Here is a 16,430-nt window from a genome sequence, read left to right on the forward strand (position 1 = left end):
AGACACAAAATGTTCGGTATTAAATAAATAAACAAACCAGACATAACGATACACATACAGACAAAAAAAAAAAAAATTACAATCATGAAATTATGAAATAATCCAATTCGATACATTTTTTAAAATTTTACTCGGCATGATGAAATGTTATTTCACCCTGCTTCTTTTCACAGTAAGTTAATTGAAGGTAATTATTATTTAATTCCACTATTATTTCTTCTTCTTCTTTTTCTTCTTCTTCTTATTTTATATATATATATATATATATATATATATATTTTTTTTTAGAAAAACTGCATTCATCACCAAGTCTTTAATCATGACAAATAGAGTCAGTGATGTGATCTGCTGTTGCTTCGATCTGAATGAGCAGACAGCCACTTCCAGTTGATTTGTGTTTTGACATCATAACTGCTGGAATAAAAATTAAAAAAAAAAGAAAAAAAAAAGGCAGTTGGCAATAAACTCTGTTACTGTCATAAAAAGCAGGATTTAATTTCTTAATATTGAGTATTCGTAATGTTTTGGTTTATTTCACAATGCCATAGTCATAGCCCGTATTTATTCAGATGATTATTTCAGAATGTCTTAGGAGGATTACTAAATTGCTGGATTAAGTGTTATCTCAACAGACTTACTTTTCCATCTGGGACTTTTCAACAAGGTCAGTCTCCATCAGTTGTCACTACTCAATAATCCAAGCTTAAACTTACAAACCACTTTTGTTTACAAATTTTTGAATTTGATTGTATTTCCACTACACCACCAAGTCAGACATCAGTAAATCAAAACACAGCCCACATAGACAATATATAGCATTTTGAAAAGCCACAGGTTTAATAGAAATGTTTTATTGTCTACTAATGTGCAATGCATTCAGTATTAAATGCATCAAATGCAAAACTATGAATACTCATTCACATATATTCTGCAATTATGTTACACTGTTTTCAAAGTGTGTCAATCTGTTGTAGCTACTGCAACTATTAAGGCATTCTCTGAATACTTCAAACCTGAATTGCAAATAATAATGTATTTATTATCTTTTAACTGTAATTTATTCAGAAAAGGCAAACTCTACCACAACCCACTGCTTTACATTCATCCAGGTCCACATTCACACATGGCAAACAGCTACTCAGTGGCTGCTCTGTGACTAATTGCAATTAATTGCTCTCGCTACTCTGACTAGTAGCTAAAGTTAAAGGTAAGATAAGTTCATGAAATTGATGTGCTGCTTGAGTCAGAAGCATGTTTCTGTTATGTCCCATTTACAGTAGGCAGACAGTTTGGTTGTACTGCCTATCACTGGTACTGCAGGTAGTTTCTGAGCCTGTTGGGTAGGGGAAGGTGGCAAAGGAGGTGGAGTCTGTCACGGCCGACACAGTTCCTGATGCACTGACGACACAGCGGACTCAGCAGTCGTGGTGTGGCTATGAAAAGAAGACAATTAATATATTGTGCAAGATGGTTATAGAATTAATCATAAACCATTAACTTAGGTTGCACAGTGGAACCTACAAGCTCAGATAAATGAAAACAAATCTGATCCCAGACCTTGAAACTGATATTTGTTAAACACAGACACAACAGAAGATACTGTAAGTTAGACAAGGGACCTGTAAACAAAGGAGTATTGCTGGTTACAAGTCAAGTTGTACCTTCATAGAGTAGTAGGAAGCCCTCTGTTAGACTGCTGGGTGGAGCCATGTCTACTGGCCTCTGAAACTCTGTGTTCCTGGCGTTAATATCTGCACCAAAGTCCAACAACAGCTTCACTACTGCTGTGCAGTCTTTCTCTGCAGCTGCATGTAAGGGCGAATCCAGGGATTTGCCTTTTTGTACATTGGCACCTGTATGAAGGACATTTTGAGATTATACATTCTGTTCATTCATCAAGGAATCACTATGCATACTAGTTTCTTCTACCATCAAAATGTTAGGGAGGACACATGTCTTAAAGGAAGAAATTACTCTCAACTACTTGTTAGAAATCATCATTATGTGGCATTTCTTGCCATTCAGGAGTTATTTTTGTAATTGACATTTTTCTTTCTGTAATTTCGCCTTCTCTTCCTCTATGCAAGGATTTCTGAGAGAGAACGGTGTGTGCAATCAAAAGTAGCAAGCAAAATGGACATATAAATTGAAAATAGGATCAGTTAGATGTGGGCTACATGCGATCTCAAATTTCAACGTGTTGGTCATGCATTAGTAAGGCTAGTATTAGTCAAAAAATATATATACTATATATCTACTTTTCTTGTGATTGATTTCTCCTTATATGATTGTTAAACATCTTTTAGCATTTCTAGAGAGAAGCTGTTGTTTTGCTGATTCTGACTGACTGACCTCTGCTGCTGGTGTTTATGCTTGTCTTGATTTACATAAATAACAAAAAATAAATGTGTTTTGTTGCTGCTGCGGTATAATGTCATGTTATATCATGTCATCTGTAATTGGGTAGTTCATCATGGGAATACTGACTGGGAATACACAACCATAAGTCCAAACAATATTTTTTGTCAAAGTAGTGCTTACCATTTATAATTCCATTACTGTGTTTTGTTTTACTCATTGTGTTCAACTTCGGAGTCTGTGGGTCTACATGCTTCTTCAGAGGCTTTTATAATCCTGTGTGTGCGTACTGAATGTGATTGCGTATTAATTTCCTTCTGTGTTTATAAGATATTATATGTTCTTGTGTCTGTGTATGTTCATACAGGACTTGTGCATGTCTGTAAACGGATGTAAAGATCCACACTATGCTGTGAGGCTGACCTTCCCTCAGGAGTTTCCTGGCACACTCCAACTCTTGGCAGACGCAGGCTGTATAGAGCGCTGTGCCCAGGTGAGGAATGTCCATGTCCACATCTGCCCCCCAGGTCACCAGAGCCTCCACACAACCATAATGACCTGGAAGTAATGGAGCGTGAAGGCAGTAATCAGTGACAATGTGTGATAATTCTCCAAGCTGTCTACTCGGGTCAGGGTGGGATTTATTTATAAAGCTTTTTTCACAGTGCGAGTTTATTAGAAAGTGTTTTACAGCACAGCAAAGGACACAAATATAGGTTGGAAGACAAGATCAAATGTACCCTGTAAATAGAATGATATGTTGGTTCATGTAATATTAAATGACTGATATTGAATGGTAATGTTGTGATATAAACCTTTCTGAACCTCTAACATCGGCCAGAAGCTTTAGACCAATGCCATTCCATAGGAACATAATTATACATTCATTTGGAAAAGTGTGTCCTAGTTCACCATATAACAGAAATTGCTGTCAAACATCATAGTGTATATATATATATATATATATATATATATATATATCAATTGAAAACTTCTGAACACACTAGTTAATGTATTTTATGGAAATATTACCTTTACTGGTCGCCTCATGGATTGGTGAAGGATGGTACACGAGGCTCTGGGGTTTTGCTCCATTTTCCAAAAGAATTTCAGTGCATGCCACGCTGCCCACTGTACAGGCGTTGAACAGTGGGGTGACTCCATCAATTGTAGAGGCATTGACCTGTAAACACATTTTTTTTTAATTGTTATTTTTAGGCCTTGTTTGTTTAACCATGCAAGTTGACTAATAGCAACAGCCCGGGGGAACAGTCGAAGGGGAACAACAACTTAATAGCTCTGCAGTGGCTCTAAAAGGAGAGCAGTACATTGCTCATTTGTTGCCTCCTCCCAGATTTTCCCAGCCATGGAAATTACATTTGACCTGTGCAGTACAGCAACATTAAAGAGTCATAAGGTCAATATGTAACTTACATTTGCTCCTGCATCGATGAGCGCTCTGGCACAGGCAACATGGTCTCCAAGACAGGCCTCATGAAGCGGTGTCACATGGTCTATAGTCAGAACATTCACATTGTGACCCTGGAGACAGAATCAAACAACCATAGACATTTTGATTTTTTTAAAAGGCATTAAGCAATACATGACCTTTGTCAACCTCTATTGGTGAACATCAGGAATTGCAAGGACATTAATAAAGCTTATCTATAAAACAGACCCATCGTTCTCAGTTGTGGTTGTCAGTAATTGACAAACTATACTGTACAGTCACATTTTAACAATAGACATTAATAAGCTTGCTAATTAAACTGCAGATCCAAAAGAGGTCTGGTAAACGGCTAATAAATCACCATGTAAATACATAATTATATCACTGCTTTGTCCTGAGCTTGTCTAACTTATTAAGTACAAGGCGACAGTAGGCTTTGTAGCTGAAATGGATTGCTCTCTTGTAATAACAGTCCTTCATCTGTGAGCGGCTGAAAATGCAAGCGGATAAGGAGAGTCTCCCTGTTTCTTCTTGGGAATGTTGTAAAATTTCAGTCTGTTTGACCAAATATAGAATCTGCTGGAAAGTAGGGTGTTTAAAATTCAGAAATTTTAGCACCTTGCAAAGTAATCTCTGGCACCGAACAGCAACTCTATCTTTCCCCCTCAGATACTGCATATAATGCTCATTCGATGCTGCATTTTTAGTTATTCTGTGCTATGTGGTAAGAAACAATTATTTATTTAAAAAAATGTTAGCCGTATATTACAGTAGCTGAAAGGGTAAGATATGGTTCAGTGAACTTACACAAACATGTCAGCTTTTTATCTGACATTTAACTTAATCACAAGATTTATTATTCATGGTCAGATGTTAACTAACTATTAATATTTTATGAAATAGACAATTCACTGACGCTCTTACAACCTGCGCTACAACATAATAACCCTTAGTTCTTGACCTGATTACAACCAAAATGTACCTTTGGCTTTGACGACCTTTGCAACAATGTAATACCCCTATTCAATACAAGTCTATGATAATAGTCTGATATAGTTATATGTCATGTCCAGTAAAAGATAGATAGTCTCAATACATATATCGAAGCCTTGGCTCAGTTAATTATTCTATAAACTAACAAATGTATACAAGATTATAAAACACCTGTGATGTGTGATGATATGACTTCCATCCACACCCCCTTATCTGAGATTTTAAAGGCACTGATTCAATTGCACACAGGACCGTTACAACAGACACCATGTGTACAGATGAGGGGATGCACATGACTCTCTCTTCACCTGTAAAATGAGGGTCCTCAGGGCCAGGAGGCGGCCCTGACTGGCAGCATCATGGAGGGGTGAACGGTCCGCCCACGATCCTGCAATGGGAATAAGAATTCAGTGCATGCTTGGGCTTACATTGATTATCATTTAACTAATGCTCTTATAGAGAGCCATTTACAATAACTGCAGTGGAGTGTTTAACTAAGAACCTTAAAAATTAGGTTTTACAAAAGTGACTAATAGATAATATTAATTTTTAAATGTTAATTACGCGGAGCTGAATGTGACTGAACATAAGATTTGAGTATCATGCACCAGAGAAAACTGTTAATTGTATCATTCAATTAAATCCCTTTACTTACTCTAATATTTTTCTCATCAAATCCCAATTTATTAATTATGGCTTAAAATGTTAGAATTACTGCTGTCTAATGAAATCCCAACCTCAGATCTGAATTTATCAACTTCTTCATAATTACTAATTTACCCCCACAGGTCTTGCATGTTTTATAACAGTCTAACTTTGCACTAGGATTTCAAATAGGCTTAAGTTATCCGCATTGGAAACATGTTATGTGGCTGCCAGTGCCTGAGTTGACCTGATGCTATAAACTAATCTCATTCACAATTTCAAACAAGCATTTCAGAATCAGCTGCTGTCATTTGATGTAAGTGTGATTAAATCTGGCAGTAAACACACCTGCGTCAATGTCCAAAATAACAGCCGACGCATTAAACACATTAGCATCCTCATCATCTTCATCCATTTTCATCATAACTTATTGATAATAATGAACCTAATGTTTTCTGTTACATTAGTACAATTTTATTCATGCAGTCTGTTGTCTGTGACTGACATTAATTTGAAATACAGGTACAAAAAACCCAGCCACAGACATCAAACATTTCTTAGAACAAAGAAGACCATAAATACAGGGCTGTGACTTATACCCTAAGCTTGACTAATTATTATTCCATGGAGTGGGTCCACTTTAAATTAAACATCCCCTTGATTGATAGCTGATTATGTTGTCGTCGGGTCTCTTCTTCCCCCAGAATGAGCTTTCGAACCGCCTGTCCCTGAGAATGTGGAGTGTTGTTTTGGTTGCCGTCTGAGTGTGAAAGGGTGCACTGCATAGCTGGGAATGGAAACTAGGGCAGGATGGGGGTGGGGGAGGGATGAGGGGGGGGGGTATCATGACTGTGTTCTATTAATACATTAGAGAAAAAGAGCTGTCAGCCTACAGTGTCCACGTTTAATATTGAATGTACATCTCAGGATTTATAAGTAGCTATTAAGCTAATGAAAGAAAAGTTGGCTATCATTCATATCTTCAATATGTATCAGTATTAATACAATGAATGGCCTTTATATTCATTGGATTAGCAATGCAGTATTTATAGTTCATTTGTAAACATGGAAATTGTGAGTGCATGTGCATGGATGTGTGAGCGGGGAGTACTTTTAACTTAGTGTGATTTCATCGGAAACATTAATATTTTCTACATATGACCTTATGTGCCTGAGGTCAAACATGTTACTCATTGTATTGTGCAAACACAGTTGCATTGTGATAATACTATACACTGAATCTACCTTTATCGCAGGGTTATGTATGGATCAAACGATACACTCTGTTAGAACAAAGAAACCACCTTAAGAAAAAAAAACAACAACCCTCTAAGGCTTTTCATGTTTCTATCAGAGTACTCACCGTGTTGTTGACCATAATCATAAAACTCTGCCGATATCCTGGCAGCCTCTTTACGGTTCCCACGGATAATGTAGAAGTATGTCAGCAAGTTGAGAGAAATCTTAACGAAGAGCTTGAAGCAGAACAGTGCCAAGATGCTGAGGTAAACATTGGACAACTGGGCCGCGAAGGGCTTGTTGGTGAGTTCCCCTGTTGGGACTGACATTTCCTCTGGCACGTTACAGAGGAGCTTTGGTTATGATGAAGGCAGGATCAGATGCCACTCCAAAAAGCACAAGAGTAGCCTACTTTTTTCCCAGTGTACTGACTGGTTGGCTGGTCCTGACAAAGACTGGAAAAAAAAAATTCACTGCAGCTGCTACTGTGCCTGAGAGCAACTACTGCAATGTTTTTGTACCATGTGTGGGTGGGCGGGTGTTCACATGTTATACAAATACAATTTTACATACAATAGAACCTGTTCTGGTTGCAAATATGACATAAAATTTATTTATTTTTCATTCATTTTAAAACAATAGTATTTAATTCTGTATAAATGAGGTAAAAAAAAAAAAATTGAAGTGTATTTTTGCATACATTTTTACTCGATAGAATTTAATTCTGGATAAATTTTAAAAATATATATTTTTAAAATGCATTTTTGCATACATTTTAGTTTAATTCTGGCTAAATGCATTTGCTTAATTGTGATTGAATAGAATTCTGGAAAAAATATTAAATATTTAAAATATTTTAGAGTGTATTTTTGCACATTTTTTTTCTTAAATTTTGGATAAATGAAGAATGAAACCCCTAAAATGCAAAACCAGGATTTGTAGGACTTTTGAATTAAGATAGTTGGATATAAACCTACTTTTAGCATAACTTTTATATTAGGATACATTGCCAAATCTCAATTTCTTTATTTTTAATCTAATTCATTTTTTAACTACTCATTTTTCTAAGCTTTTAACTTCTGTTCGTTTTTGTCAGTACATCTAAATTGGTCTTAATGCTCTCCTTCAATACTTCAATTTTACTTTCTGTTTCCAATGCGGCGCCTTCTGATCGCTGCGCATGCGCTGAAGATTATCCCTCACCTTTTCCGCGAACATCTGAACTTTAGTACTTCCCTTTTTAATCACTGCTGTTGGTTGCATGTTTTAAAACCGACCTATCGCCGTCAAATGAGGGGCGGTCAGCTGTTCACGGTGTTTGTAGCGACAGTTTCCACACTCGTCTCTCCTCTGTGTTGTCAGAACAGGAGCTCAGATGACAGTCGGACTGATTTCAACTCGTTCAGAGCGCAGTTTCACCGCATGCATGAGGTCAACAGCGAGGAATTCAGCCGTCGTCATCTCTATTTTCAGGTAGGATGTAGTGGGGAGCAGACAGAGACACATGTAGAAAAAGTGTGTTGACATTCATCACTCTTTTTTTTTTTTTTTTTACACACGCCTAAAAACAAACGACTGATTGCGTCACCGCAGACCCCGCCCACTTGTGTAGATGAAGGAAATGTATGACATTTGGTAGAAAAGGTGAAACATTTACACTTTATATATTCATGGTGGATTAATACGCAATTCAGAACAGTAAGTGACATGAAGTGGATGAAGTACTGAGACCAAGAGAGAGTAGTAATACCATAATGTAGCAGTATATCTGGCTGTGTAGAAGAGCTACTAATAAAATGACTCATGTTCTTCTTATATGTGAAAAATTGAATTAATAAGCAATAAAACACACTCTTGCTCTATTCAGGACATTTAGAGGTTTTGCTGTTACAGCCTTACTATGTTTGGTATGACCAGTAGCTTATGGTGGCTATCTAAGCTAATGTTAGGCAACTTTAATAAGTGTCTTTATTAAGAGTTATGACTTTATGACTCTTCTCTACTTCTGCTACTGTGACAGTACATTTTTAGCACTGACCATTATCTCATAATTGTCACTTGTGGCCACTGTTCAGCAAAAGTACTAAAAGTGAACTCTTACAGAGTGCTTTATTAGTACATTTATTCTATTATTGGATTATTGAGGCATTAACATGTCAGTATCATGCTAATAATGTAGCTGGTTGAGGTGCAGCTAGTCTTAACTAAATCATTTATTTACTGATTGTATGTTTAGTTTGTAAAATTTGAATCTGCAAAGTAACTACAGATGTCAGATAATTGTTGTGGAGTAAAATGAAGGACATTTCCTTCTCAAGTGCAGTCAAATAGAAGTGTTAATTAGAGTACAAATGCAATGCTTGTGTGTAGTAAATGTGCTCAGTTCCTTTTCATCATGGCCTTAACTTGTGTGTTGTGTTTTAGACTCACTCATGTTATTCAAAAAAAGAAAAATTAAATTATAATAATTGCCTTTAGAGGTCTCTGTGTGTTTTTTTATTCAAGGTTTTTGTTCTTAATATTCATCTTTTTATTGTTATTATATTAATTTATGAAAGACTCTTTACTTAACCTAATATGCCATTTGTGTTTTTTAAGAATTCTACAGAGCGGCACGCATACCTGAACTCATTCTCCACAGCACCACAGTCTGCCAAGTACGGCACCAACCAGTTCTCTAACCTCTCACAGAAGGAATTCAGAGGTGGGCTCAAACACTGACACTTATTAGTGACTTATGCAGAATTTAATTAGATGCATGTATGGTGTTTTTGTTTATTGAATCTGAAATTGAAGTTGTTTTATCAGGTGAACTGTATTCACCTATGTTATGTCTGTTCAGTGGATTGTTTTAAACTCAGCTGAGCATCTTACTTCCTGGATGACTGGTCTGAGTCTGTACAGTCATTGTTTACATGCATCTATGTATCCAGGTATGACTTTGAACTGTATCTGTTAACCACAGATCTCTACCTGCGAACAATCTCTGACAGAGCTCCTGTCTTCTCTGGACCGAAGACAGAGCAGCTACCAGCTAAGTTTGACTGGAGGGACAAAGGAGTGGTAGCACCAGTCCAGAACCAACAAGCAGTAAGGATTACACAGATAGATGGATATAGGAAACTTTACAGAGATACAGACATAGTTGGGTTACATTCAAACAAAAAATATCTTTTTCTTTTCTTACAAATCAATACAACACAAAGATAAGGAGACCCATAATAGGTATGAGTCCTCAGATGACGATAAAGTCAAAATAATCTTTGCTGCAGTTAAAGCAGAGATGTCCAGATCAAGTTTTTCAGCCCCTACCCAGAGTTGTGCAAAAGATGTTCAGAATACACAGTAAAAATAAGTATGGTATATTATATACATAGCAGCAGAAGATATGCAGTGTTGACTAAATATACTGTACATCTGACACATTAAAATAATCCTAATACTTCATCCAAGTATTAAAGGATCAGTCCCGATACTGATCTTTGGGATCTTTCCCTTATTAGCGTGCATTCATTGTCTTGTCAAGTCTTCTCCTTGCCTTTCAGTTCTGACTAGATATTAAGGTTATGATGGCCATTAATATTCCATGCCTCAGCTCTAGAGCTGAATGTACCATTTTTTTTTATACTAATGTTCAAGGAAAAGCAGGTGAAAATGACAAACTGAGCTGCCAAGTGTGACTTTGGCTCTAAGAGCAGAGTGGTCCTGGGGACACAGACATTGAGGGGGTTACTGAGATGGAGCCGCTGCTTGTCCTTGCTGATGGTTTCACTTTCTGCTCCTTTTGTCCTTTAAATCTTTTGTCAGTTAATTTGCTGTTGGGGATGATATTTTTATTGTAAAGCCGTCGTCCAAAGGGAGAGTCAGACGGTATACATGGGAAAAAGTCAGCAGAAAAAAAACATATCTCTCACTCTCTTGAATTCAGGCAAGGCTTAGCGCTCCAGGGAGAGTCTGTACATGACAACACTCACCTACTGTACCGCTGCTGTACTGCAGTGTTTCTGTCCAGTTGTCTTTTACTCTGGCTCTGTCTGTTGAACTGCCTGGAGTAAGTTTCCACAACAAATAAATAACTGGATGGATACTGCAGAAAATATAATGCAGTTCCAGGCACAAAGACACAAAATATCAAGCTACTCACAACTTCTAAATTCTTCTTGATCCGGTTTTCTCATTTCCCTTTCCACTTTTATGACTCAAGTGCATTTAATCTTTCTAAAGGAGAGAGGAGATGGTTGTAATATTTTGTATGCTCAGCGCATATTTATCTTTAGTCCAAGCAATAATGACTGATTTTGGTTTAGGTATTGATTTTAAGCCATGGAACCATATTGAGCAACAAAATATTGGATTTTTACACAGAGAGCTCAGGTTTTCATCATATTTATGGGAATTTATGCTAATCGAGTGAACTGAGCGTAGTCCGATGCTGTTTGGAGGATGAGATTGCCTTTGCAAATGTTACACAGGAAATAATGCTCTCCCTTACATACTGAAATATGTTTTTTTGCTCTCTCTCAAAAAATGATTTCAAGAAAGCAATATGAGCTGTATCAATATGAATTATGGGAACAACTTTTGGTATCAAAAATACAACTTTCTAGTCACCTTTAAAGCTTAAACATGAACTGAAGCAGAAATGTATCCATTCAGTTCACCTGAGGTGTTTTTGTCAGTAGATGGCAGCAGAAAGCAATTAGTCACAGTTCACTCTGGCCGGATCATCTTACCTCATCACCACATACAGCATCCACTCTCACTCTAGATGCCTCATCACAAATCAAGATTTTGATCCAGAATTAAATGCCATATGAGACCAACCCAGGTTTGAAGCAAATCATATCTGAGTAGTCAGTGCTTTTAAGACTGATCTGAATCCTGGTTTTATCTAAATTTTGTTGTCTAATGATACTGGCAGTGTTTGTGTTGTACTGGAATGTTTTTTAAGATAAATTACAGTAGTAATTCGGCCAGCAGGGTGGCATGATGACGGAGACCATCATTAATTAGAAAGGAAGTCTTTGTCCTGCTGAAGTGTCCTTTCGCAAGACATTAACCTCTCTGTGGATGAGGATAAGAAAAATGACAGTTTCTCCTTCTGGGGGTAATAAGATGTGACACGGTTCTATTAGAGTTTGGATACAGATTTTTGTTGTGTTTTCATTAATCACTATAATTTCATCTTTGCAGTGCGGGAGTTGTTGGGCGTTCAGTGTGGTCGGTGCCATGCAGGCCGTCCACACCATAGGAGGCTCACGGCTGGAGCAGCTCAGTGTACAGCAAGTTCTGGACTGCTCCTTCCAAAATGAAGGCTGCAATGGAGGGTCCCCGCTCCGGGCTCTGAATTGGTTAAAGCAGGTATGTTGATATTTTAATATAATTGTGGGCCGTTAACATATTTCAGGTCTTTAACAGATGCTGCCAAAATGGTTTACAGTAAGTACAAAGATAGAATAAAACTTAACTCCTAAAAGACGATGACCTCTGTGTCCCTAAAGGGACAGATGAAAGATGACAGTTGTGAAGATATGTCCATGCTGTTAAAGTTTAGGTTTTTTTAAAAAATAGGTGATATTGTCATGTTTAATTAGAGATATATGTCGTGGGTGTTGCTGTTCTCAAACATAAATTAGGAAAGTGCCTGTGCTCGGATCTTTCATAAATAAGGAGCTTGGATATTTTGTATTAAGATAATACCACATTACACTCTTTGAGATCAACTATTTTCTGTCCAGACCAGAGTGAAATTGGTGCCTCAGTCAGAGTATCCCTACAAGGCCAAGACAGGAATCTGCCATTTTTTCTCCCTGTCACATGGCGTTGTTGCTGTCAAGAACTTTTCTGCACATGACTTCAGGTAAAAGACACATTTTTGCAAGTTATCTATAAGCAATAAAGGCTAAAAATTAACACTGTATTTGGGTAAAATCACATGGAATTTGAATGGGTTTTCATAAAGTACCAAGGACAGAGGAGAGGGGAGAGGGAGGAGGGGGATTGGTCCTACGCAATGACAGACCACAGTGTTTACTGTGTCAACAGAGACATGGGTTGCTCAGTAGCTCAGAGGTTCTTGACTCAGGGCCAGTCATTTTGGCCCAAAGGTTACCTTGAGATAAAATTAATCAGATCTTTATGTAATATTGAACAGAACTGTAGCTCACATTCATGCATATGTAATGTCTGGTATTTTTTAATTAGCACAGTATTGTGTGCTATCATAAGTAGTCTCAGAGTTTCTAATATTTTAACCTCATGTAACTTTTTCTTGTCCCTGCTTTTTGTATAGTTCCTTTCTTTACACACAACATGTATAGGAGGGAGTTTTTTATGAATAAAATGTGTCAATATAATACCACCTTTAAATGATTGTTTAACATAACTAAAAAGTAAAGCAAAATAAAGATGCAACAGTTTTCAAAATTAGCAAATGTCAGTGTTTGACTACTACTAAAAGACATTGTTATCTCAATAATCCTTTGACTCAGTCTGATAATGTGACTTTAGAAAGATAAGCGTGCTGGGTCATTGAGGGTGGGGACCTAGGTGTCATGGGGTCTTCAAGGGGCTCATAAGCAAGATCTTAACTGTTGCAAAGCAAAAGAAAAACATAAAGTTTCAAGGAGACAAGAACCTCAACTCACCATGAATGGGATGCAGAATAGCTTTTTTCAATATAGATTTGGCACATTTGACTTAGAGTAGCCCAGATGTCTTGAGCAAGGAGAGGAGGATATCACAGCCATCCTTAGTGGGAAGCATCTGGTGAACAGACAGGATGGAGTCCCAGAGGGTGTCTGCATATGTAGTGTTTGTACAACAGAGATAATTAGGAAAAGGACAATTTTATGAATGAAAAATGTTCTATAGTTAGTAAGAGACTGATACACCGATTGGATGAATGAGATGAGGAGGGGGGCGGGGGGTGGAGAGATGCTGGATGCAGGTGACACAAAAATAGGCCAAATGTTGTGTTATTTTCCCCAGTGGTCAAGAGGAGGCAATGATGGGTCAGCTGGTGGAGCATGGTCCTTTGACTGCTGTTGTGGATGCTGTCAGCTGGCAGGATTACCTGGGAGGAATCATCCAACACCACTGCTCCAGCCAATGGTCTAACCATGCTGTCCTAGTTGTTGGATATGACACTACTGGTACATGCTGTTTCTGCACTGGCATGAAGAATTAATTGTAACTTAAGAAAAAAGAGATTTATATTTTACTTGAGCTAACACTTGCCTTTTTAGGTCAAAGAAGATTTCACAACCCTAGGGCCTATGAAAGTAATTTAAAGCTGCACTAAGTCTAGTCTTAATCAGCCCTGAAATCAGGAATTGCTGCTGCAACAATACAAAGTGTGTCATCCCTATAATTAGGTGCTAAAACAAAAGGTAGATTGAGAGAAAGAAAATTTAACAAGCCAGCTCATTATTCCTAAAATTATATATTTCTCATGTGAATTTAAATGTCTGTTAGTGGGGTGAGAGTTTCATGTTTCTAATGAAAATGAAGGTGTCTTAATTTTTTAATTTTCTCAATATTATAACAATATGTGCCTTGCTTAGTCTTTTTAGAAGATGCATTAAGAAGCACTAATTTCTAAGAAATCCTTGAAAGAGGTTGACAGCAGAAACTTTTTTACTGTGAAAACATTTTGGGAGTGTTTGTAGATCTTACATTTGTGCCCATATCATATTCTGGTGTCTGATATGGTCACTGCAGCCCGTTTCAGACATGTACCTCTCTATATTAATCTGATGGCAGTTTAACATGTCTGAATAACCACCCTGGTTAATTTTATGTAAAAGTCACAACGGCAATCTTATTAGGTCGGGCCTTCTAACATCACTTTAATAAATTTAATATCATCTATTATGCACAAAATCAGTCACACTGTACAAAAATCGATCTTACATGTCGGACTTTATTAAACAGGCGGCAGAATTTTCTCTCTAATAACATTAATTGGTGAAATTAGATGGGAAAATGTTTCAGTGGACTAATTGAAAGAAGGGGGGGGGGGGGGGGGGGCGAGGCGAGCTTCCCCCATGCTCATGATGGTCATTAACTAAGGATTCAACAGCAAAACAAATTTTAAAATCCAACAGCGATGCAGCCTGTAAACAAACAAACAAGAAAAAGTTGCCTTCATCACTATCATAACATTTTTAACTCATGCTCTCTCTCTCTCTCTCTCTCTCTCTGCTTCCTCTCACGCACCAGGTGCTAAATATTGCACAAGCATAGTGTCTTTCCATAAATGTCCTGTCATGCCTGAATAAAACTGTGAGGAACATTAATGTAAAATTCACTGATGACATAAAGCTTGATGAAGCCGGCGATGTTACATATTTCAAGTCTAAAAAGGGGTTACGTCCCCCCCTTTCTGAGCTGATGAAGCAAAATATATGAGTGAAACACAATCAGTCCCAGCAGTATTTCCCGTATTTTTCTTTTGCCTTGTTGGCACTGTTGGTTCTGTCATCCTGTTGTCGTCCTCTTTGGTACACTGTGATCAGAGAGTACCCAGGTTGGTAAACACCAGTCTTTTATTTGCACTTCTTGACGTCATGTTACGTGATTTCTAAGTATAGAGGTTCAGAAAGTTACTGCTTTGTGACACAAAATCGGTGTGCAGAGTTCAAAATGTATAAAGTTTGTGAAAAGTAGACTCTGAAGATACAAGTAAACAGTATTTGAACGGCAGTTATATTATCAGAATGTAATCTCGGTAGCCTCTGTGATTATTTCTTGATATATTTCACATACAGCAGGATTTTATATTTCCTAACGTTAATTATTTGACACACTCGTGTTTTGATGGGTATTACATAAGAAATCAAGCGATTATGTAACAGTTTAAAGTGGTTGCAGCTGCAGAACACACACAAACATACACTTAGTGCTACTTTACCCTGTAAATAATTCAATCTGGAAATATATGTTGTCTGTTTCAGGGGATATTCCATACTGGATTGTACAGAACTCCTGGGGAACTACATGGGGGAATGAGGGTTATGTTTATGTGAAAATTGGTGGCGATGTTTGTGGTAAGTATAATCTTCTACATCTTGTCATGTTATGTTTCATATCTCCTCTTAGTGTGGAGTGTGTATATTGCTGTGCCCACTGTCCCCTCAAGGATTAATACATCATCTTCTCTTTTCTTGTCTTTTTTTAGGTATTGCAGATAACGTGGCAGCTGTGTTTCTTTGACAATGTTGTGTTTATTTTTGTCATTGTAACTATGTGTGTGTGTGTGTGTGTGTGTGTGAGTGACTTTGCATGTATTCACACTTTAAATCAGTCATCAGTTTACTTTCAAGGGTCATGTTAAATAATGTTTTTATTGAAATGTCACATGTTACATCAATAAGACAAAATAAATCACTTTCTATGCTGATAAATGTCGGATTGTAACTGAGCAATCAATACACACAACACTGTAAAACTATAATAACAAGAATAGATGCACTGTACAAAAATGTATCTTATTAAATACATAAAGTAGATACATGTTATAGTTGATATGGCTCATAAATTTATCTATACAGAGATGATATCGATCACTGCATAAATACATAACAAAATGAATTTAACACCATATAGAATACTATACAAAACATATCTAACATCTACATTATTAACATTATGTACACATTTTATGGTTCCTATTTTCTGCAAATTGTTCTTTTTTCGGATATTGAGATTGTTTATACTGAGGTTTATTATCATTTTAATCTAT

At 37.0% G+C, this 16,430-nt stretch overlaps 2 protein-coding genes across 3 annotated transcripts; one reads left to right on the forward strand and one right to left on the reverse strand.

Annotated features, from left to right (window-relative positions):
* Positions 1–835: 835 nt before the first annotated feature.
* Positions 836–7,343, reverse strand: asb5a (ankyrin repeat and SOCS box containing 5a). Its single transcript, XM_042419743.1, has 7 exons — positions 6,810–7,343; positions 5,110–5,189; positions 3,793–3,900; positions 3,391–3,541; positions 2,782–2,916; positions 1,662–1,853; positions 836–1,433 (listed from the first exon to the last, which is right to left on the reverse strand). Exons 1-7 carry the CDS (start codon positions 7,012–7,014, stop codon positions 1,306–1,308), a joined length of 999 nt encoding a protein of 332 aa, XP_042275677.1. The 5' UTR covers positions 7,015–7,343; the 3' UTR covers positions 836–1,305.
* On the forward strand, positions 2,766–16,131 carry ctso (cathepsin O). 2 transcript variants are annotated; one of them, XM_042419741.1, is made up of 9 exons: positions 2,766–2,851; positions 8,053–8,158; positions 9,284–9,389; positions 9,651–9,775; positions 11,879–12,046; positions 12,424–12,545; positions 13,676–13,839; positions 15,643–15,735; positions 15,867–16,129. In XM_042419741.1, exons 2-9 carry the CDS (start codon positions 8,108–8,110, stop codon positions 15,899–15,901), a joined length of 864 nt encoding a protein of 287 aa, XP_042275675.1. In that variant the 5' UTR covers positions 2,766–2,851; positions 8,053–8,107; the 3' UTR covers positions 15,902–16,129. The 2 variants fall into 2 exon arrangements, with proteins under 2 accessions (XP_042275675.1, XP_042275674.1); XM_042419740.1 differs by lacking the exon at positions 2,766–2,851 and having other exon boundaries at positions 7,574–8,158; positions 15,867–16,131.
* Positions 16,132–16,430: the final 299 nt, after the last annotated feature.

The sequence above is a fragment of the Thunnus maccoyii genome, chromosome 8 (assembly GCF_910596095.1).
Source record: "Thunnus maccoyii chromosome 8, fThuMac1.1, whole genome shotgun sequence".
Classification (NCBI taxonomy): Eukaryota; Metazoa; Chordata; class Actinopteri; order Scombriformes; family Scombridae; genus Thunnus; species Thunnus maccoyii.

Bases quoted from the DNA above. Each gene is read 5' to 3' on its own strand.
- ctso (XM_042419740.1), top strand. From the start codon at position 7,841: ATGCGGCGCCTTCTGATCGCTGCGCATGCGCTGAAGATTATCCCTCAC. The intron at 9,776-11,878 runs GTAAGGATTACA...TCATCTTTGCAG, and splicing joins CAGTCCAGAACCAACAAGCA to TGCGGGAGTTGTTGGGCGTT. The intron at 12,047-12,423 runs GTATGTTGATAT...TTTTCTGTCCAG, and splicing joins CTCTGAATTGGTTAAAGCAG to ACCAGAGTGAAATTGGTGCC.
- asb5a (XM_042419743.1), bottom strand. From the start codon at position 7,014: ATGTCAGTCCCAACAGGGGAACTCACCAACAAGCCCTTCGCGGCCCAG. The intron at 3,901-5,109 runs GTGAAGAGAGAG...TTCTGTCTCCAG, and splicing joins TGAGGACCCTCATTTTACAG to GGTCACAATGTGAATGTTCT. The intron at 1,854-2,781 runs GTCAGCCTCACA...TCCTTCATACAG, and splicing joins CAGGAAACTCCTGAGGGAAG to GTGCCAATGTACAAAAAGGC.